This window comes from Engraulis encrasicolus, chromosome 19 (assembly GCF_034702125.1).
Source record: "Engraulis encrasicolus isolate BLACKSEA-1 chromosome 19, IST_EnEncr_1.0, whole genome shotgun sequence".
In the NCBI taxonomy this organism is placed as follows: domain Eukaryota; kingdom Metazoa; phylum Chordata; class Actinopteri; order Clupeiformes; family Engraulidae; genus Engraulis; species Engraulis encrasicolus.
Genome location: NC_085875.1, coordinates 25398802 through 25421301, shown reverse-complemented (window position 1 = coordinate 25421301; position 22500 = coordinate 25398802). Strand labels below are relative to the sequence as shown.

The 22500-nt window shown below is 42.6% G+C and overlaps 2 protein-coding genes across 4 annotated transcripts in view; both read right to left on the bottom strand.

Annotated features, from left to right (window-relative positions):
• dicer1 (dicer 1, ribonuclease type III) overlaps positions 1–12307 on the bottom strand; it is a 57172-nt gene extending 44865 nt beyond the window's left edge. The window contains exons 1-4 of one of the 2 annotated variants that reach the window (XM_063183934.1): positions 12213–12307; positions 4282–4406; positions 1810–2067; positions 1150–1312 (exon numbers count right to left, since the gene is read on the bottom strand). In XM_063183934.1, the coding sequence (XP_063040004.1) occupies positions 1150–1312; positions 1810–1923 (277 nt within the window). In that variant the 5' untranslated portion in view covers positions 1924–2067; positions 4282–4406; positions 12213–12307. The remainder of the gene's footprint in view (positions 1–1149; positions 1313–1809; positions 2068–4281; positions 4407–12212) is intronic. The other variant, XM_063183935.1, reaches the window with a different exon arrangement.
• Positions 12308–14481: 2174 nt separating this feature from the next.
• clmna (calmin a) overlaps positions 14482–22500 on the bottom strand; it is a 58975-nt gene continuing 50956 nt past the window's right edge. For both annotated transcript variants that reach the window (XM_063183932.1, XM_063183933.1), the window contains exons 12-13: positions 22341–22402; positions 14482–16852 (exon numbers count right to left, since the gene is read on the bottom strand). In XM_063183932.1, coding sequence (XP_063040002.1) covers positions 16687–16852; positions 22341–22402 — 228 coding nt within the window. In that variant the 3' untranslated portion in view covers positions 14482–16686. The remainder of the gene's footprint in view (positions 16853–22340; positions 22403–22500) is intronic.

Sequence of the window (22500 nt, the reverse complement as noted above, 5' to 3'; positions counted from 1 at the left end):
GGAGAAGATGACACGTGTACCCCTGAATAGGCTGTAGACCAGTATAATTTTGTTGTGTTAATGTACGTAGAAGACACATTATTGCCACTCTCAGATTGTTTGGGGTACTGTATTGTTTCTTTTGAGGATGCACGCTACCACTTTTTTTGAAAACCGATAGGAGTACATTAATGTCTGTACTTGCCGGTACAGATACTTTTACCCACAACATATAATGAAAATAAATGCAAAGCCTTTTTTTCCACCTGTGATATTTGTTTTACTGTCCATTTCCATGTAGATTTAAATGTTAGTAAATGTATGAGGCAGTGTTTTTTCCCCATGTTGCTGTCAAGTCAATGGAACGTGATGAGATGTCATGTTGTTTCTTGCGATAGCAGTATTGGTGCCTGGTATCGGCAAGTGTTTGACGAGTACGAGTACAATGAGGAAGGATCTGGGCCGATACCGATACCAGTACAGTTTTTTTCAACAATCATTGGTCATCCCAAATAAAGTAATCACATTGTATGTGTGTGTGTGTGTGTGTGTGTGTACAGTATCCAATCACAGTGTACAGTATCCTATACACCTGACGAAGAACGCCTGAGGTCGAAACGTTGTGTTAAAGGGACAGTTTGGTCAATTTCAACATGCAGTTGTATTGCTCACGCTACCCTTGACTTGTCAGTACCTGGTGATCCCACATTTTTCGGCTCAGCCCTTTCCGAGATATGAGCAATTCTAATGGGGGCAGCGTTTGTTTACATTTTAAAAAAATGAAACATAGGCCAACTCCAAATATTTTCCCAAAAGGTACTGCTGTTTGCTAGTTGTCTGCTGATGTTGTATAACCTTTTGGATATTTTTGGGAATAAATAAAAATGTTTTTTTGAAATGTAAACAAAGCACTGCCCCCATTACAATGACCAGGATCTCGGAAATGGCTGATGAAGGGGGGGAAAAAACCTCAGGCACTGACAAGTCCAGGGCAGTGTGATCATTACAACTGCAAGTTGAAATTGACCAAACTGTCCCTTTAAATAAATCGTTGAGCAGTAACAGCGTGCGTATTTCCTTTCTTCTTTTACGCACGTTTGTTTGATCCAGCACCTGTTTTACTGGATGTGCGTGCATCACCTACACTACTTGTCTACAGTATCCACCCACCTGCGTTGACCAGAAAGACGGTCCTCTTGCCGTTGTGGCAGTAGTCTCCCCGGATCTGGTGGGACAGCTCCTTGGTGAGGAGCACTGCGATGAAGGTCTTCCCTGAGCCAGTGTTTAAGCACACAATAGTGTTGTGTTCAAGAGCTGCCTCCAGAAGCTCAACCTGTGGGGAGGGAACACACACACACGAACACACACACGAACACACACACGCACGCACACACACGAACACACACGAACACACACGAACACACACGAACACACACGAACACACACACACTCACGCACACACACACACACACGCACACACACACGCACACACACACGCACACACACACGCACACACGCACACACACACGCACACACACACACGCACACACGCACACACGCACACAAAAATCAGTATCTGTATCATCATCATCATTATTATCAGAGACACAATTCAAGTTCTGAGACTGAACAAGAGGTTAGTGCAGGGAATACGGTGAGGTTAGAGACGATTGATGTTTACGATCATAAAAAAAGTTTTTCACATTCCAGGCCAGGACAAGCATTTCTCACGCACACCTCACCATCAGCCCAAAGTTAACAAAACAAAAAATAAACCGAATATCCAATTCCGTCATCACATCGCTGTTTCCGTCAGTCTTGGCCACTTGCCTGATATTTCCTTGGTGTGTAAATGTTGTCGTGGATAGCTTCCTGTTGCCATGGGAGACCGAAGAAGGGCCCCATGGGGGAGGATGCTGGGGTGACCAGCTGTAGCCCCGCCATGCCTACAGGAGGACAGGGGGGGGTCGGAGAGGGGAGGGTCGGAGGAGGAGAGGAGGAGGGGATGGGGGATTCAAGAGCAGGACAGCCTCCACTCGTCCAGTGTCTGTCTGTCTATCTCATTTCATCCTGCGGCCACTAAGGTTACTGCAAGAAATGGACAGAAAAAGAATAGAAAGATGCACGCACACGCACGCACACAGACAGGCACACACTTAGTCAGTAAAATCATCAACACAAAAAGTTATTTTGCAAATATTATTTACTAAAACGGTGGTGTCTGTTTCCATCCTTTCCCAAACCTTTTCCTTAGCATATCATATCAACACACACACACCGGGGTTACTACAGAAACCATTCTCATATACATATACACTACACACAATGCTCACAAACACAGATTTGTTCCATTTCCTTAGACTATAAAGAAAGGCAGCATCAATTATGTGCACACACAAAACAAAAAGACAGACAGGAAAATACATGCATGCACGCACACGCATGCACGCACGCACGCAGGCACGCACGCGCACGCACGCACGCACGCACACGCACACGCGCACACGCGCGCACACGCACACGCACACACGCGCACACGCACACACGCACACACGCGCACACGCGCACACGCACACACGCGCACACGCGCGCGCACACACACACACACACACACACACACACACACACACACACACACACACACACACACACACACACGCACACACACGCACACACACGCGCACACACACGCGCACACACACACAGGGGTTATCAGCTTCCATTTGTGGCTTGAGTAAACCATAAGTCCAGAGGGAGCTGCAGGGAGTCTTGGAGAAATCATATGGTCATGGCGTTCACATCCTGACATCATTTTTCATTCTCCTTCCCTGCCACAACAGAGCTTGCTGCTTATCAGTGACTGGATTTGAAATTATTGGGGGGCTGGATTTGGAATAATTTTAACTCAATAGCTCAACAATATCTGGCATTCAACAATATGCAATTAAATTTAGATTTTCCTGCAAGAAAAAAAAACGATTCTACATCTCTGCTTCATCATTCAAACCTCCCCTCTGGCCCCCACTTCTCCAGCCAATCAGTGTCCGGCCCTGATAAAGTGTGACTGGACTGGGAAAGGGAGCAGATTACCCCGTGGCTGTCAGGAGAAAAGCCCAGGACACTTTTGGCCTCCGTCTGTCTCACGCACGCACATCACTGTGACAGGACGGAGGAGGAGGCAAATCAACCTGAGGTTGTCTTCACACCAAATCAGATAAGAAGAACAGAACACGCGCTCCGTCACGCCAACATCATTACCAACCCATTGAGTGAACTATTGAATTATTGAAACTGAATAATATCCATAGAGTTCATTGAGTCAGGACACTTTCCTGCTGCCAGTGGATATTATGTCTGTAATCTCAGTACAACTCTTCTCTGACATTTTTAATGCGACTTTAACTACTCACAGATTCCAAAATGCAGTTGAAATTACAGAATCAATATCGATGACTGAGTCCATGTGAGCGGTCATTGTTGTCTGAAACAACTGTTGCGCTTCACTTAATATTCCCCTTCTCCACTACGCAAAAATTTTGACTACGTCACATCTCTGAAAATCCTGCGATCCTGATTGGTTCCACTGCATTTTGGTTTGGGAGCAGGTTGAATCCAAGGGTCATCCAGACCCTTGTGTAAGCTCACAAAACTGAGCAGAAATACACGAGTGTCTGGCGAAATTTAAGCTATATGACCCTAGCTCCTTGAAGTCAACTTCAACACGCAGTATCACTGATCACACTAAACTTGATTTGTCAGAACCCGAAGATGTGTCATATTTTTGTTCAGCCCTATCTGAGATCATGGCCAGCCAAGTAGGGGCATGGTTTCTCTACAAAGCGTTTGAAATGTCTTAATAAACCCACCCTTTTAAAAACATACAATATCATTTGAAAAGTTATGCAACATCAGCACACACCTCACACTACAGCACAAATGCTTGGAATGATGACTGGAATTGAATATTATATACATTTCAGAATTGATATAGCATAGATGGGTCAAAGACGTCCAAAAAGGAATTGTCATTCAGTGTAACGGATACCTTCTGGTGACTGTAACGTTAAAAAAACATGATTTTTAAATTGTTTCAAGTGAATGGATGACAGCCTAGGCTTTCATTAAATTCACTGGAAAAAAATTAAATAAAAAGAGTCATGTTTCTTACAGTTACAGTCAGCAGAAGGCATCCGTTACACTGAATGACAATTCCTTTTTGGACGTCTTTGACCCATATACACATTCTCTTCATTAGTAGTAGTAGTAGTGGTAAGTTGGTGGACAGGTGTGTACTCTACTCACAGATAGGCTCTCAGTCTGTGTGGCTGCAGCGTGGGGAGCAAGATGAGCTTATCCTGGGCTTCATTGTTAGAGATGCCCCATCCACTCCTGCATTTGGTCCACTGCACAACACGGGTACAAAGGAGCTGCAACACAGCCACACAACACAACAAAACATTAGCTTTAATAAGCACAATAAAACACAACATTGACTTTAATAAGCTATTTATCTTGGAAGATTTTGTCCAGTGCAACCGAGCACTGTTTGTGTGTGCATACTTGTGCGTTCAGTGACCGGTTCAGTGTGTGTGTGCGTGCGTGCGTGTGTGACCGAGACTTCCTTCGAAACTAAACCCCCTTATGAGACATCAGAGGTGTGTGTGTGTGTGTGTGTGTGTGTGTGTGTGTGTGTGTGTGTGTGTGTGTGTGTGTGTGTGTGTGTGTGTGTGTGTTTTCACAACGCGTCTTTTCAAAGCCAGTACGTTAGTCCCAATTCACACGGATCCATTACAGCAACCATTCATCAGGACAGCGCTCCGCTCACCACGACAGCACTTGAATAGATTCTGCATACAGTGCACACAGCTGGGACACCCTACTACCGTACATCTCTCCAGGACACCATATGTCCCATCTAGGACACCATATATCTATCCAATGTGGCCGAGCGCATCTGGCAGCCTTTACTTTGGCTGTGCAAACCATAAACTGCAGAAGACATCTCCTGTATCTGTATCTGTATCTGCTCCTCCTCCTCCTCCTCCTCCTCCATGTCCTAGGCTGCCCAAAAGACATCTCCTCTTCCTCCACCATCTCCTACTCCTCCTCCTCCATGTCCTATGCTGCTCTACACTCCATCAAGGACTGACTAAAACCCTCAGCTAAGACATGAGCCATAAAACAGATCGTAAGCGGCAGACATAATAGCAGGTGGTGTTATACTGCACGTCAGCATCGTATCAGCACTTTATTCCCAACGACAAAACGAAGTACCTGGCCACCTCCCGATTTTGAAAATAAAGGCTGGTTCCGAGACAAAACACAACGGAAGAGGCTGCACACACATCTGCATTCTAAATAGGTGATGAAGCAAAAAAACAGAAGGAATCCAAAACACAATGGAGAAATACATACATACATTTTCTTTTCGGCCTTCATCCAAGTCAACTGACTACTCTCTGCTTTATTGAAGAGAAGTAAGCTCGAAACGTTGCTTGTATCGGGTGAAGGATACAGTAGAATGTGTGTGATACAACCACACAGTAAAATGTGTCAACTAAGCACAATCAGTTTTGGGAGAGTCCCTTTGCATCCATCATACAAGGAGTGGAAGTCTCCCCTCTGCATTGGGAACACCTTGACAATTGGATTGTACTTGCAACGCAAAACCCTACCTTCTGGGATATAAGTAGCAAGCATTTCTTTAATGGTGCATTCGATGGAGCAAAGTCAATGCAACCATTTGAACAACAGCACAATACAGTAGCAGGGTTTTTAAACCACTGTGCCGCAGAACACTAGCCGTGCCAAGAGAGATCATTATATGTGCCGTGGAAAATGAATGAATGACTATTGGTTAATATAGGCAACAGAGATTCATTTCCGGTCATCATTTTTTATGCCTTTTCTATTTTTTTTCATTTTAATATAAAGGTTAAAAACTTTCCCTTCAGTACAGGCCTGGCCAAGCACACACACTCTTCTTACACTTCACCAGAGAATACTGACAAGAGGTCAATGTCCACACGTCCAAGCATCTGACCCGGGAGTAGGACGAAATTATCACAGACAAATGTCCACTTCAACCAGGCGTTTTTGCTCCCAGAATATATGTTTTTTTTAATTATTATTATTATTTGGGGGGGGGGTGGTCAACTTCATTTTGACAGGACAGTGAAGAGTGGGACAGGAAACGAGTGGGAGCGAGAGACAGAGGAGGATCAGGTCATGATCCGGGTCGGGAATCGAAGCCAGGTCGCCCGCGTAGCAACGACTAAGCTTAAGCCACGGCTGGGCCAAATTATATGTTTTTTAAAAGCGCGACAAAAACATTGTAGTAGACTTTTTTTGAGCCACCAGAGGCTAGCCACATTCCTCCTGTAGCATACTGCCAACCATCATTGTAAACGGAGCGGGCATGATGGCATATTTAATAGCTTTCTGGGTATTTGGTCACTTAGGAGGGGGGATTGGGGGTTTAAGAAAAACCTCAGAGGATGGCCAGTCAAGGTCTGTCTGGTGTTCTGAGTCGTCTTGGTAGACTGGTGGAGAGCGAGAGAGAGAAAAATGAGGAGAGAAAAAAAGGGTACATTTTAGCAGAGATCGCAGACAAGCTATTGGCTAAGGGGTGTCGGATATACCGGTTGACAACCCGCTTGTCAAAGCGTATTTCAGCCACACCAAATCAAGACCACACAATCCAACATCCCTCCCCATTCGCTAGCCTTCAACCCGCAACCCTACCTCACTGCCTCCCGTCCCAGTTTGAAACACACAACATACAACGCCCCCCCTCCCCAGTCCAAAATACCTCCTACCTGCACCCCCTCCAAGTGCTATCCCTTGCCCCGCAACAACAAAGACCACACCACCTCCCGTTCCGCTCTGGAACAAACCACGCTGTCCCCCCAAAAATGATCCCCTGCACCCCCCCACAGCCCTCCCTCCCTCCATCCCCAAACGCACAAGGCAACAAGCCACACGGAGCCCCCTACAGCTGCATCCAATCACGGCCGTCATGTCAGCTCAAGTAACACACAGCTTCATTTTTATTGAGCTAACAGTGAGCACATTTGCTGCTGGTTAAGAATGTGCTTTCTAAATCAATGCGAGAGCTCATAAATCTGGGGTTTGGCTGTGCATAATATTTACTCGCCCATTTAAACAGAAAACGCCAAGTTGCCCACTGCGGTCTCATCTACAACAATCTGCAATGTTTTTTTCTTTTCTTTTTTTCCCCAGACCCCCCTGTCCCTTCCTATTTCACAACAGCCAGTGCAGTGCTGCATTTTTAATGTGTATTTCCAGGGCCACTGACAGCTTTTTCTGGGCCCAGGACAAAGTCATCTGAAAGCGCCCCCTAACCAATACATACAATGTAATGGGGACCCAATTCTGGGCCCCCTGTCTCTCTGGGCCCTGGACACCATAACCAGGTGTCCCCCTCTGTCGGCGGGCCTGTGTAATTCTCTCGTGCAACTGCCCGACATCTTGTTAATGAAGTCAACTTAATGATTTAGTTAACGGGCCAGCTCAGAGCCGTCAGCTTATAGTTTGCCCTGACGACGTGAATCTTCCAGTCGTGTGCCACATGGAAGACAATTTGGGCCCTGGACATAAATATCCACTACAAAGCCAATCACAGAGACAAACATACGGGCATGCTAAAACGTTCTGGCATATTACATCGAGAACAAACACCAAGTCTGTGCTGGCAGCCTAGACAAATACACACACAAGGGCAAATACAAGATACGCTGGCATACAATCAAACACCCATGCAATCAAAGGCATGCAAGCAGACATGTCTGCGTTTTCTCCCTCTCTCTCTCTCTCTCTCTCTCTCTCTCTCTCTCTCTCTCTCTCTCTCTCGCTCTCTCTCAGACACCACGTTTAACGAGGTGCACTGCAGGGACACAGACAGGGTACATGCCATGTGTACACCCAGTCAGGGCCTACAACAAAGTAGCCGGCCCGCCGTGAACCTGACCCACATCACCAGGCCAATGCCTGGACAGCCACAGACAACACACAGTGCAAGGGGACGCAGGGTCGTTGCAAGTGGGGTGAGACTTCAGATCTGATTAATTTCTGATCGACACTTTCAAGACAACTGCATTTGGAGACTGCATTTACCGGGCATGTCTGCCTGCTTCTTGTAGATCGCATTCTAGAATGTTGCACATTTTTAGAACAGGAAATGTTTCAGACTACCGTAGACTAAACACAAACAATAAGACAAAGCAAAAAGAGTATGAAACAAGACCACATTGTAGGTTTTGCTTTTACACTACTGTATAAAACTCCCTGACTGGTCATGCAAATGGTCATATTCCATGACTGTCTGTGTCTGGAACAACCTCCATTGACTCTACCTGACGTGACAGGGATTACATGACCTGAGGACGACTTAGAGAGGGATGCAACAGTAAGCACACCTTGTATATGGAAGAGTTTTCTATGGTGTCAGTGGTTTTGTTTCAGTGTTATCCATACACAGACCATTGTGTGTGTGGTGCAGCAGCACAAATTGATCAACAGCAACATGTCAGACTGTCAGACTGTGTGCTTCCCGTTACGATAAACATCCCAATATAGGGGTCACGATACAATACATCGCGACGTGTATCGCAATATTTTAGACGACCTCCTTTTTTTTTTTAAAGAAAATAGACATGAAGGACCAAATGTTACTTATTTCTGTAGAGCAACAGTTACACTGTAGTGAATGTGAAAGACTGCATTCACAAAACGGTAGATCTGGCAGTAGCTGTGTAGCATTCAAAATTCAAGTTATGCCATTAAATGAAGTATCAATACTGACACCTCGGATACAATATGCGTATCGTGAAGAGGCCTGTGACGATATAACCCGATACATAAATTTTGAACACACCACTAGTGGGAGTACAGGCATAGAGTATGGCTATAGCACAAGCAATGCTACTCGAGAAACACTTCTCAGTTTGGAAAATCAGGAGTTCCTCATTGATCAGTAAAATGCTCTTCTGAAGTTGATCAGTAAAATGCTTGTCTGGAGCGCACTTCTACTGGCCCGCTGCTCTGCAAAGCACTGCACTGCACTGCACTGCACTGCTGTGAGCAAGTCCAGACCCACCAGCACTGTGTCTACTGGTGTAGCCAGCCATTACTAATAATTACAGGGTAACTCCGAGGGCAAGGACCCTTGCAGAGACGGGAAATCAGGAAGTCTCATAAGAGGCAAGTTCATATGGAGTTCTGAGAGGAGAAGATAAGCTTAGGCAACCATCACAAGCACTGTGACAGTGACTTCAAAGCTGAAAGTTCAAGCTTTCCTGCCTCACACCTGCACTCTGTATTACTGAAGGCTTGTGCACAAGGACTGTCTTGAACACTGAGGATTTTGATTGAAAAGCATCAGCATTGCGTCTGCACATTCTATTACCTAAGCAGGACTTAATGGGTGTACTCTAATTAGACATGTGTATCCTAAAAACATGAAACGTATGTTGACATTATGATGTCTGTGAGCCTCTGTTCATGAATATGTGTATTTGCAGGGTATATACACCAATCTTGAAGTCAAATTTACTACCATTTAATACCCTTTTTCACTACCTTTAGATTTTTTTTTCGGCCATCACAACACTCCGATGCGAGTATCAACAAGACATCTTTTGTAATTTCTACCTCCTTAACGTTACATTACACTTTCGTTTTTTTGCAAAAAGACGCCCGAAAGGGATCAGTGCGGCGGGACGGTACCATGCAGGGTACCTCAGTCATGGAGGAAGATGGGGGAGAGCACTGGTTAATTACTCCCCCCACCTGGCAGGTTGGCAACCTGACGCCCTAACGACGTAGGCCTACCCATGATTGCCCTCAGATATAGAATCACATTTTTTGGCAAAATGGTACAACTAAAAAAAAAGAACACCTCGTTTTTCAAAAAATAATACCTTTTGAGCAAATTTACAACTTTTAAGGCCATTAAATTTTGGCTTTTTAATTTATCACCTTTTAATACTTTTTAAAAACATGCAAACACCCTGATTTGCCATGGTATTAATCACTATCAACACCAGATTCAACAGGCACGCTTCTTTCTCCATAAAAGTTCATACCACAGCCTACCTAGGGGTATCACTGAAATGCTTAGTCAACCCAAAAGTAGGCAACATAAGTATCTTCGCAATTAATAACAAAACTCTGTGATTATTTTATTTAAAACATTTGAAACAACAAAAAGGGGATGCTTCTCTGTGGTGTGTGTGTGTGTGTGTGTGTGTGTGCGTCTGCGTGTGTGGCCTAATATTCTTTTTTCATCCCCACAATTCAGTATGCCTGCTGTGCTGACATAATACTGTCATACTTGAGTGAGGGGAAAGGTTGGGTACTCCAGCTACAAATTCAAATGTTGTGGTCGGATGCACAAATCAAGAGGTCTCCTAAGTGCAAACAGATTTCTGAAGCCCCTTGTAATCACCACTGCAATCAACTGACATCTTAAAACTTGGGTTTCAGTCAAAACCAGTCACATGAACCGAGCCTACGGCGGCACCCCATGTCATCTAACGGGTGACCTAGAAAAAGAGGGCGAGGCTAACGTACATGCACCCATAAATCTACATCAACTATCCACTCTCGCTTTCATTACCGTCACTTTGTGTTTGTGAGAAATGAGAAAATCGGTCTGTGTGTACGGGGAACATTTGCAGCGCACATGTGCAGGGCTGGCCTGGGCCCCAATAGACGAGAAGAATGAGAGGTGCTTGTTTAAATTGGCTTTAGGGGCTCAGCGTATGAAACTTCACAACCAAAAGTTCAGCGTGACAGGGTAAATAGAGACAGCATAATCTCAATACAACACATCGACTTGGATATTCCACCTGACAGAATTCTAGACTACAACAGACGAAGCGATCAGCACGACAAAACATACACAGACGTTCTAGGCATGCTGCATCAGTAGAGTTGGCTTCAGAATTCCTAGAGAGAGTGGTGCAAAAATGGCCTGTACATGATCACAAGTTGTTTTAAGCCATTCAGTTGTAGACTTAAGTTGTACATTCAAGCAATATAGTGTGCGCAGATAAAAGGCAAACCATTTAGATACATAAGGCGTTGAACTAGTTTTCGACCGGTCTTAATAATGCTAGTGAAATAGGTCGGCGTTCAATTTCGCAAACACAGCCCCTATATTTTGTCAGATCCTATCTTTGTTGTTAGGCTTACATCAAGACTATGGGCGACTATGAAATCACGCTATAATTTTGTTTCGGTGCATTTTGCTCCATCTCGATTGAACAATGTGCAATATTTCCCCGAACCACTAGCTGCAAGGCTACATGCACCGATGCACTTCTGAAATAGGGGTTGCAATAGCTTAAGGCCAAAGTAGATATTTTTAACATTGCCACAAATACTCAGCTAGCTAACTAGCTCATACTTCACTTCATCGTCTGTACAGTTCAACAGTATTTAGTGGCTGTTACTGAGACGTCAACCGAGAATTTCACACTCACTAGAACTAGGCCTCAATGCGACCTTGGCATTGACTGGCGCTAAACGGGTTCGACACACAAGCCTCAAGTGCAGCTAGCTAGCATAATTAGCCAGCTAATGCTAGCCACTCGGGAAAACATTGCTGTCGGACAGATGGCTTGCTAGCGCGAGCTACAGGTCAGCCTCGGCTTCCGCTACATGCCGTTATAATGAAATATGTCTTCAATGCTTCCCAATGAACTTCATCATACAGCAGTCGAGGGATCGCCTGAAACTGATGAGTTTACTGATCCATACCTACATTTTTTCATTTGAACAACGTGAGATTGTCAAACATGAAAGGCAGCTTAAGCTAAACACAAGCTAAAATATCAGGAGCGCACACATTTCCATGCGTGGAGATGCATGTATGACGACAGGCAAACAACCATAACCAGGGATAGCACGTTATGTGCATTTCTCTAACAAGGTAAATGACTACGTGATAGATTGCACTCTCTGCTTTCATGCCAAGCACATTCTTAGTTCAATAATGTGCATGATCCACTTCGCATCTATTTCGCTGGTCAACGTCGGTAAAATTAGGGTGCAAAACGATAGCAGCTAACAGTAGTCATCTAGCTGGCTGGCTAGTAGACGTTTATTGATCATCTTGATGGTGCGACAAGACACGGTTTCCATCAGAGCAGCAATCACAGTGATCGTTAACATGTAGTGTGTATTGAGCGTGCATCTGTCATCCTCACCAAATAGTATGCGTTTATTTGGCCGTCCTGAATTAATGTGTTCTTGTTGTCTTGCTAGAAACCCTTTTCTCCATTCCCTCCTGCTGTTGTCAGACTGGAGTACCTCAATCGAAGCAAGGAACAACAACCACACACGAGAGACTTCCACATGGGAGTAGCTGCTTCGTGAAACTCCAGTATAAAAGCACGACTGGGCAACATTTAGTAACGTGATGAATTGCAAAAGCCTTGCAATGCATTTTCAGCTTCTTAATTAGACTGCAAAGTTAGTATGCTTTTAAACAAAACTCCCATTTTTGCAAAAAAATAAAATAAATAAAACCAATTTTTTTTGTTTGGTGTTGTGTGTGTTTTTTTTTAAGGTGTGTGTGTTTTGGGGGGAGATCAATATTCAGAGAACTAGTCAAATATGCATGGCCACCCCAACACAACATGTCAGATGTAATGTCATGCCTCATAGATATATTAGGCAGCACAGTGTTTCTTTTATTTTGACATCGCTTTCATTTCCGAATTTGAAGTTGTTTCTATGGTTGTTGCATGATTACCCACATTGTTTAGGTTCAGAGACAATAAATACATTATTCATTAACTATGTGCTTAAATAAATCCCAATTGTTAAAATAATCTTTGTCTGAATGTTTGAAAAATATTAAGTTTTCATGTTTTCAAAAATATGAATAAGTAGGCTACTCAAAGCACAACTAGCCTACATCATTTAAGGATAGCCTACAATATATGTACATTTATTTATATATTATTTTTTTATAATAATAACAACGATAAATAATAATTAAAAAAACTCATAATTATTCATTTTCATAGTAAGGGGGAGTTTGTGCGGTAGCCTAATGACGAAACCCAAGCCATCCACCAGGTGGTAGCAGCTACAAAAGAATTGTCTACTGGCTGTGTAGTTCAGTAATAGGCCTTCATAATATACCGATTTTGTGGAGCAAAATTTCATTTTTCTCTTTGGAAATACTTAAGGAGATATGTAGTAGCCTACACTTTTACACTAGAGATGAACTTGAAACTCTCAGTTGTTCACTCAAGGCAAATATAGGCCTACTTGGATTCAGAGGTGAAACGTAGGCTATAAGTATTTTTACTTCGTTAGGCCTACTGTGCTTAAGTAGTTTTTTTCTGGAATTTGTACTTACTTGAGTAAAATAATAATGCAAACTTTTACTTTTACTCACTTAAATTTTTTGACAATTTCTTGTAGGCCTACTTTCTCCTTACATTTCTAGAAGAAGACTTCGTTACTTACATTTATCCTAGGCTTTCCTGTTGTGTTTCGTGGATATTTGAGTAGCCTCAGCTGCGGGCAGGAGCCCCTCTTCCAAACTGAGACCCAGACAGAAAATATACTTTAAAAAAAACATTAACAGGACTCCATAGTCATGTTCAAATAGAACCGAAAACCATTGCAGAAACTTTTTCCTATTGGATCAAGTAGGCAGATATGGAGAAAGACAGCCATTGCGCGAGTAGGCCTACTTGTACTTTTGTACTCAAAAAGTACATTTAAAAGTTAGTACTTAGGACTTTTACTTAAGTACATTTTTGATGTACAGCTTTTACTTTCACTTGAGTATTTTTTTCGCAGGGTACTTCTATTTTACTTAAGTACACAACGTCAGTAGCCTACTTCTTCCACCTCTGCTTAGATTTGCAAGTTGTCTGACATAATGGTTGAATATGCACATTAGATCAACTTATTAGGCTATGTTGTAAAATAGCCTATACAACAGGGACAGAAAACAAATAGCAAAAGTAATAATTCACTCTTTCAATCTCTAACCCCTAACCCTAACCTCCCCAAATCACATTTAAATTCTACCTTCAGCACATACACTGCATAATTATTCACACTTTATACCAGGTTTTCAATGCACTTTGCCATTAAGAGAGTATAATCTGCTACTTTTGACGTTGGAAAAAAGCATGTTCCACTAAATTGATCAAGATTCTCAATATCTGATGCAGAGGATCAACATAATGTATGAACCACTAGGCCTACATTTATGTCTGTTACCACAGATTTCAGGAGATATGATCTAATTTGCACATTTAATATTTCAGAATATTTGCAATTCAAAAAAAATATATATTTATCTTAATGTGGGTTTTTTATATGTTGGATTTTGATATTTCAAAATCCAGTATATAAAAAACCCATGAAACACCAGTGAAGAAAGTATGATTCATGTAGGCCTACGACGTGGTCGGGCGTTGGCTAAAAGACACACACTTTAAACAGAGGGCAAAGCATTTCGTTTATTGCACTTGACAGGTGCTTCCATACATTTTCATCGGGTCTCATACAAAATCAAAATGCAGTTTTAGGCTCTTGAATCTTTCTCAAGCACTCCATTCAAATGGTCACATCTCCCCATCAAACACACACACACACACACACACACACACACACACACACACACACACACACACACACACGGTCAGTATAATCACAAATATAGACAGTTTTGTAATGTAATTTATTAAAACAGTGGTGTCCATTAACATTATTCCCCATACCATAGCCGATCTGAAAATGTACCCATCACCTTCTGTGCTTCTCTGTGTAAATATCTCCTTTTGTAAGTGTGGACGATATGTTTTATCACATCTGAACTGGTACTAAGAAAAGCAAGTGATGGTGAACTTAAAATGAACTTGGGATCTTGCAATATCCATTTCCCTTGCCTTTCTACAGAAATCTCTCTCTCTCTCTCTCTCTCTCTCTCTCTCTCTCTCTCTCTCTCTCTCTCTCTCTCTCTCTCTCTCGTTCTCTCTCTCTACCCATAGGCTTTCCAATGCACTTTCTGAGGCATATCCATCACATAGCCGTATGCAATTAAGATATATGGTATCTTATAAAACCAACACTAATGGTACTCTTTTAAAAACATTATTTTAATCCTCGACTATGAGAAAAAATATGGCTAGCATTTCTGATATTAAACTCTGCAAGTATATGGCAAAACACTACAGTGCAGTCATTTACTTACATCATTCACCTTTTAAGTGGATTGGATATACGTATTTCTGATATAATTTTTTTAACTCTCTTAAATCTTCATCTTTGGCAGTTTTGTGTTTTTGTGATTTTAAAAAGTGCAATTTCCTCTATCCGTACTCATTGTACGTTTACATGAAGAATTTAAGTTCGAATTAACTCACTTTAATTCTGAATAAAGCTTAATTCCGTGTTGAATGTCATGTTAGCACTTCGGAATTAAATGAAAGATCAAAGTAAAATCGATGGAACTATTTAATTCTGAATTATTAATTCGGAATTAAAAACGTCATGTAAAAGTAGCAAGTGTCATGATCACATAAAATTCACAATTCATCACTCAGATATAAGACCATGATGAGTTTGTGTAATTGCCTTCAGGAGGTTAGTTATCCATTACATGATATATATTCAAAAAACAAATCTGTAAAAACTCAAATCTTGGACCACTGAATACTGCATGCTAATTATATAAAACTTCTTGTCAAGGGTAGACATGTCTTCATCAATAGTTTTCTGTTTTATGTCAGATTATTTACAAAATATCTTCCGCAAATCAAACATACTTCATTTCAACATAAGCACATATTCCAAACAGAAATAAACCATCATTGCAGTTGCACTGGCATTGTCATTGAAAACAAACTTCATATGTAAATACATCAATGTAGGGCTTCCAAAAAAAGAAAGAAAGTATTTATCTTGAAGTAAAGACAGAAAAAAACAAGACGTTTCATTTACTCCAGCTATGGTATATTTGCAAAGCAGTCAAATGACTCTGCTTCACTCAATGCTGTTCTGACTATCACAGATAAGCCAGAATCATATTCGTTTGTCAACATCATTTGATAGTGTCAATATGCCTGTAGTTATCACAGCCACTCCTTGATGTTGACTAAGCCTGTATCACAGCACTTGTTATGTTGACTAGTGATGCACAAACACATGACATGACATGACAGCCAACCATCAATGTTTAGTGAGCCAGTATCACAATCACCCATTGAAATTGTTGACCCCAGGCCTGTATAACAGTCAACCATCAATCTTGACTCGTCTAAGTGAGCACGTACCCCAATCACCAATCAGTGTTGACGTTGTCGTGGAAGTGAGACTCTATCAAAGTCATTCATCAATACTGACCAGCGTAACTGACCATCGGGGCTAAAAATTAACTTTATTCATCACTAGCCAAAATGGCTAGTAGACCTTTATCTTACTTGCCAAACACACACACTCCGTAATGGGTCAAAGTGCCTAGCAAGTTGATCTTTTCTACCAGCCAAACTGATTTTTCACTAGCATTTTGCCATTTGGCTGGTGTTAATTTAGAACCCTGCTGACCATGTATCAAAGTCAACCACAAATGTTGACTAGCATCCACGTGCCAGTATCCCACCCAGTCACCCATCAGTGTTGACTAGTGTAACTCGTATGTCTGCTTGGTAGTCAGTCGAGATTGAAGAGCAACTGAGGCAGGCTCCAGAGGTCCATCTGAGGCAGCACGAAGAGGCAGTAGACCAGCAGCCACAGCAGCAGCAGCAGCAGGACCTCCTCTAGAGACAGCTCTACTGGAGGACACGCTTCTGATGACTTAGTAGATACGCTCTCGCCCCTACAGGTGTGATTTAGAGAGAGGGAGAGAGAGAGGGAGAGAGAGAGAGAGAGAGAGAGAGAGAGAGAGAGAGAGAGAGAGAGAGAGAGAGAGAGAGAGAGAGAGAGAGGGGAGAGGGAGGAAGTGTAGGGGCAAGAGAGAGGGGGAGAGAAAGAGGGGAGAGGGAGAGAGAGATGGAGAAAGAGGGAGAAAAGTAAAGAAGAGAAAATGGAGAAATAAAGTATGTGGGAGGAGGGTAGAGGATTGAGAGAGAGGGGAGAGCAGAGGGAGGGAGAAAGAGAGGGGGGGAGAGAAGGAGAAAGAGGGGAGAGGGACGGAGTGTAGGGGAAAGAGAGAGGGGGATAGAAAGGGGAGAGAGAGAGAGAGAGACAGAGAGAGAGATGAAGGGAAAGACAGTAAGAGAGGTAGAAAAGTAAATAAGAGCAGAGAATGGAGAAAGACAGAAAGTGTGTGGGAGGAAGGTAGAGGATTGAGAGAGGCAGGAGATCAGAGAGAGAGAGAGAGAGAGAGAGAGAGAGAGAGAGAGAGAGAGAGAGAGAGAGAGAGAGAGAGAGAGAGAGAGAGAGAGAGAGATGAGATGGAGCGATGGAGACAGAGAGAGAGAGTGGGAGGAAGACAGGTGGCACATTAATTACTCATGACTGCTGAACACTTCTCTTACACATGAATATAAAACATCCTCAGCTACGTACATGAGGGGAGCACTGCACTGCAGGGTGCAGAAGTCTCCATTTTCTTAGTGCACTGCACATACAGTACAGTATATCTATTTCTTTGTATCTCAGCAGGGAGAGCAACACTTCCATAACTTCACCTCGTACGAGACATCACAGTCGTGTGTGCGTGTGTGTGCGTGTGTGCGCGCGCGCGTGTGTGTGTGTGTCTGTCTGTCTTGTGTTTGTCTGTGTAACCGAGACTTCTTCTTGAACTACGCCCCCTTATGAGTCATCAGAGTTGTGTGTGTGTGTGTGTGTGTGTGTGTGTGTGTGTGTGTGTGTGTGTGTGTGTGTGTGTGTGTGTGTGTGTGTGAGAGAGAGAGAGAGAAAGAGAGAGAGAGAGAGAGAGAGAGAGAGAGAGAGAGAGAGAGAGAGAGAGAGAGAGAGAGAGAGAGAGAGAGAAACCAAAACTTCTTCCCTAACTACACCCCCTGATGAGACATCAGAGTTGTGTGTGTGTGTGTGTGTGTGTGTGTGTGTGTGTGTGTGTGTGTGTGTGTGTGTGTGTGTGTGTGTGTGTGTGTGTGTGTGTGTGTGTGTGTGTGTCTGTCTGTCTGTCTGTCTGTCTGTCTGTCTGTCTGTCTGTCTGTCTGTCTGTCTGTATGTGTGCGTGTGTGTGTATGTGTGCGCGCGCGTGTGTGTTTGTGTGACTACACCCCCTTATGAGACACCATGCTGCAGGTAAGGTACAGCAGATCAGATCAGGGAAGATCAGGCTACCATAGCAACAGAACAAACAGTCTTGCAACCGCGAGATTTCAGGGGCACACAAAAAAAAGAAAAAAAAACAGGCAGCACTTTCTTTTACACTGTCATAGACACAGTCTACTTGTGCCAGTTTGTGAGGGAATGAATAATAACTAAAATGAATGCATAGGGTTGCCCCAGTAACAAATGGTTTTTATTCAATCTGGTATCCCCACACTGCTACAGGGACTATAACCATTACCCTGTAATATCTATAAGTCATAATGGATAAAAGTGTCAGTGTGTAGTGTAATGTAATGTAATATAATGTAATGTGTTTTAAGTGGGTACACCAGTGCATTTGAAGATACCTTTCAACGGGCCACATCTGGCCCACTACTGCTAATTCAGGTTGTTGTGCACTATAGGTATCTATGGGAGTCGGTTGAATCGGGCCCAGGGAAATGGGGAACCCAGAATTGGGACCCCATTATGTATGTACTGAGAAGGGGGCCTGTTAAGATGATCTTGTCCCAGGCCTGTTTAAAACTGTCAGCGGCCCTCACTACCGGTAGGCCTATGCTGTTCAGAACTCAAGCTTACAACACAGGACAACTGCATGGTTCCATCATGACCTAGGAAGAACGATGGAGTCCTCCACTGTAACAAAGTGTCTCTGCTCTGGAGCAGATAAGGAACATCTCGTTCTGTTCCACGGAAATTTCACACTGTATCATCTGTTTACCCCAAATCCCAATTGATTCTAACTGTTTGTGATTGTGGCTTGCCCTACAAAAGTGGCACTTCGTAGAAACTATTTACCAAAGGGGGTAAAAAGAGTGACCCATATTGCACACACTTGTCACTCTTCTCTCCTGACGAGCTGCCAACTCCAGATTCTACCAACCTAGTTTCGCAGCGATGGCAAAAAGAAAGTGTCCGTGGAGGCCGATGGCGATGAGAGAAGCTGTTTTGAGAAGAACTTATCATTTGGTATTTATTTTAATAGCCTGTAGGATGTAGATTCTGAGTCCGACTATCATAGAGAAAGAAACCAAATTCACTTAGATACAAAGAAAACAAACTCTGGAAATCATTGCTTTTCTAAAATGTTATCAGGAAGTCACTGAAATTCTAATGCTGCTCTGTATTAAGTAGTGACGTCGAGTCAGCTAAACAGCAAATGGCCATGCCTGACCCTGTTAGCGTTAGCTCTGCGGGAGCGAGACAAGTCGTGCCCTGCAGGCAGCCTCTGTGTCTGGCAGCAGTTAGCCAGGCATGCTAACATTACGTCCCTTGCAGCTCCTATTATACCAGAGGAGACTGTATTTAAGATGAGGGACTCCTGGTCTCCTGGTTAACTGACTTCTTCCATTCTATTGTGCATTTATAATGTTATAACACAGTGTTTCCCACAGAAATTTTGGAAACTATGGGGGCAGCCGGGATTTTTTTTGTCCGGGGGGGTGGGGGGGGAGGGGGGGGTCTTTTCACGGGCCTTTTGGGGGGGGGGTGCTGTATTCACGCAGTGTAAATGCAAAATGGCAAAATAATGAGTACAGTATGACATTGGCGCATGGAGAAACTATAGGCCTACGCCTACATTTCACCCATTTATATTTTGAGAAATAAGGTTACATAATATGCAGGGGTCTATGTAATGAAAAAAATAATAAAACAAAATAGGAGCAGAGATAAGAATTTAACATTGCTGTGAAATTGTTAACGCATAAACAAAAAGGGTCTAAGAGGGTAGGCTATGCCTTTTCCCCACACACACATAGGTGTACACATTCTACATGAGGGGTGCTGGTCACAGGGCCAGTTTTTCAAAATTCCTCCCATTAAAAGGGCTGAACAACATATTACACATTTATGTCTATATTCACATTCATTACACATTCATTTCTATATGCAGCCCGATGTCTCCTCTGCCTTGTCAATGAAGGCCTGTCACCTAACTCATTACAACTGTAAAACAAAGCCTGGGGAGTGTTAGTAAACTCATCCCAACTGTCCCTTCTCGGAAGGTTTTTTTTTATTGCTCCCAAACCCAAGTTAACTACAACAACTTGACAAGGCTTTTGATCCTTTGATCTCTTTCAAGCACTTGTGGTTTCCTCTATAGGATGTATTTACTCCAGGAGGAAAATGCGATGGAAATCGTAATTGAAATCGCTTTTAACAAACACGGAAAACATTTTTTTTTTTTTTTTTTTTTTACATTTTCGGAAACTATGGCGGCCAAATTTAAACTATGGCGGGCCGCCATAGTTTCCTCAATGTATGGGAAACACTGTAACAGTAAAGAGAATGTGTGTGCTATGTTGTTGTTCATTGATGTATGTATTGTAATCTATTTCTTTGTGCTTTGAGCCTGTGATAAAGTAATGCAATAATGTAATAAATGCTTTGAGCCTGTAATAAAGTAATATAATAAAAACGGCTTGAATCTATTGACCCCCACCCCCTTTCAAGCACACTACGGTAACACTTTATTTTAGTGATACATCTACAGTATATCAAGAAAGTGAGTACACCCCTCACAGTTTTTGCAGATTTGTGAGTGTATCTTTTCATAGGAAAGCATTACAGAAATGTAACTTTGACATAATGATTAGTGAGCTTTTAACTACATATTTAACCGCTTAAATTTCTTATTCACTCAACAAACAAAATACAGCCATTAATGTTTGAACATGTACTCACAAAAGTGAGTACACCCCAGATTAAAATCCGGTAGAGAAGGGGCTGTGTTGGCTCGAATCGTCTCGAAATGAAAAGGGATTTAAAAAGGAGGTCATCAGTGTGCGTTTCAACCTTTCTTTGCATTGAACTTTTACATTTTGAGTGTGCACCTGGCTTAAATAGATTGGTGTGAGATTTGAATGCAATCCTATGGAAAATATCATGATCTGCTTCAGTAGTCACAGTGCATGTTGACATGCATGTTTCTTTTAGGTGTATTTCAGATTACCAATGTTGACAGCATCCATGCATCCCCAAACCATGTCAGTCCCACTACCATGCTTGGCTTTTGAGAGGATACACTTTTTTTGTAAAACTCACTTGTTTACCACCACACATGCTTGACACCATCTAAAGTAAATTTGTTTATCTTGGTCTCTTCAGATCACACGACATGGTTCCAGTGATCCATATCCTTGGTCTGTTCATCTCTCTTGAGACCAAGATAAACAAATTTGCTTTAGATGGTGTCAAGCATGTTCAAACATTAATGGCTGTATTTTGTTTTTTTCTGAGTGAACAAGAAATTTAAGCGATTAAATATATTGTCCAAAGGTCACTAATCATTGTGTCAAAGTGAAATTTCTGTAATGCTTTCCTATGAAAAGATATACTCACAAATCTGCAAAAACTGTGAGGGGTGTACTCACTTTCGTGATATACTGTATTAGCACTAATACACACAATGTGCCTGTATAAGTAACTTGTAAGGCATGTACAAAGCAAAATCAAACATTTGTAAGGCATGTATTCGCAAATGTCTTGTTCATGCACAATAAGGGATTTATTACCAATCTAACCTTAGTAAGGACCTAGTAGGCCTTAGCGTTTGCTTAGTACATGCCTTACAAGTTACTTATGTAGGCATTAACATTGTATGTATTAGTGCTAATAGATGTATCCCTAAAATAAAGTGTTACCCACACTACATATGTACAATTTCTATTTAAGCCAATAGGGATGCTTGACATTGGTGGTCACGGTGGTACCTATTCCTGAAAAAGTCTGAAAACAACTAAGGCCTAATAGAAATATTTATTATGAGCCTCTATAACAATGACACACACTCAACTTGTGGGAGTTACGAGGAACCTTAATGACATCCACCATCTGCCTCCTCAGTCAAAAACAGGCATTCGGCCCTGCTGTGGCCTAACGATAGGGCACTGGGTTACTACGCCGGCAAGCCGGGTTCGATTCCGGCCCGCATCATTTGCGGATCCTTCCCCGTCTCTATCTCCCCACTCATTTGCTGTCTCTTCTCCACTGTCCTGTCAGAAATAAACCCAAAAAAGCCCTAAAAATACATTAAAAAAAAGGCATCCCCTGTACTCTACCTGTGGAGACTGCTGTCGACTCCCTCAGGTGCATTCGGTTCACTGCTCCTCTTATTCCCATTCTGAAAGCAAGAGAGAAATAAAATATCAGGCTGAGACAAGCCCTGGGTACATCGAACGCGAAATCAAAATATTCACAGACCGACAGACATACCACCAA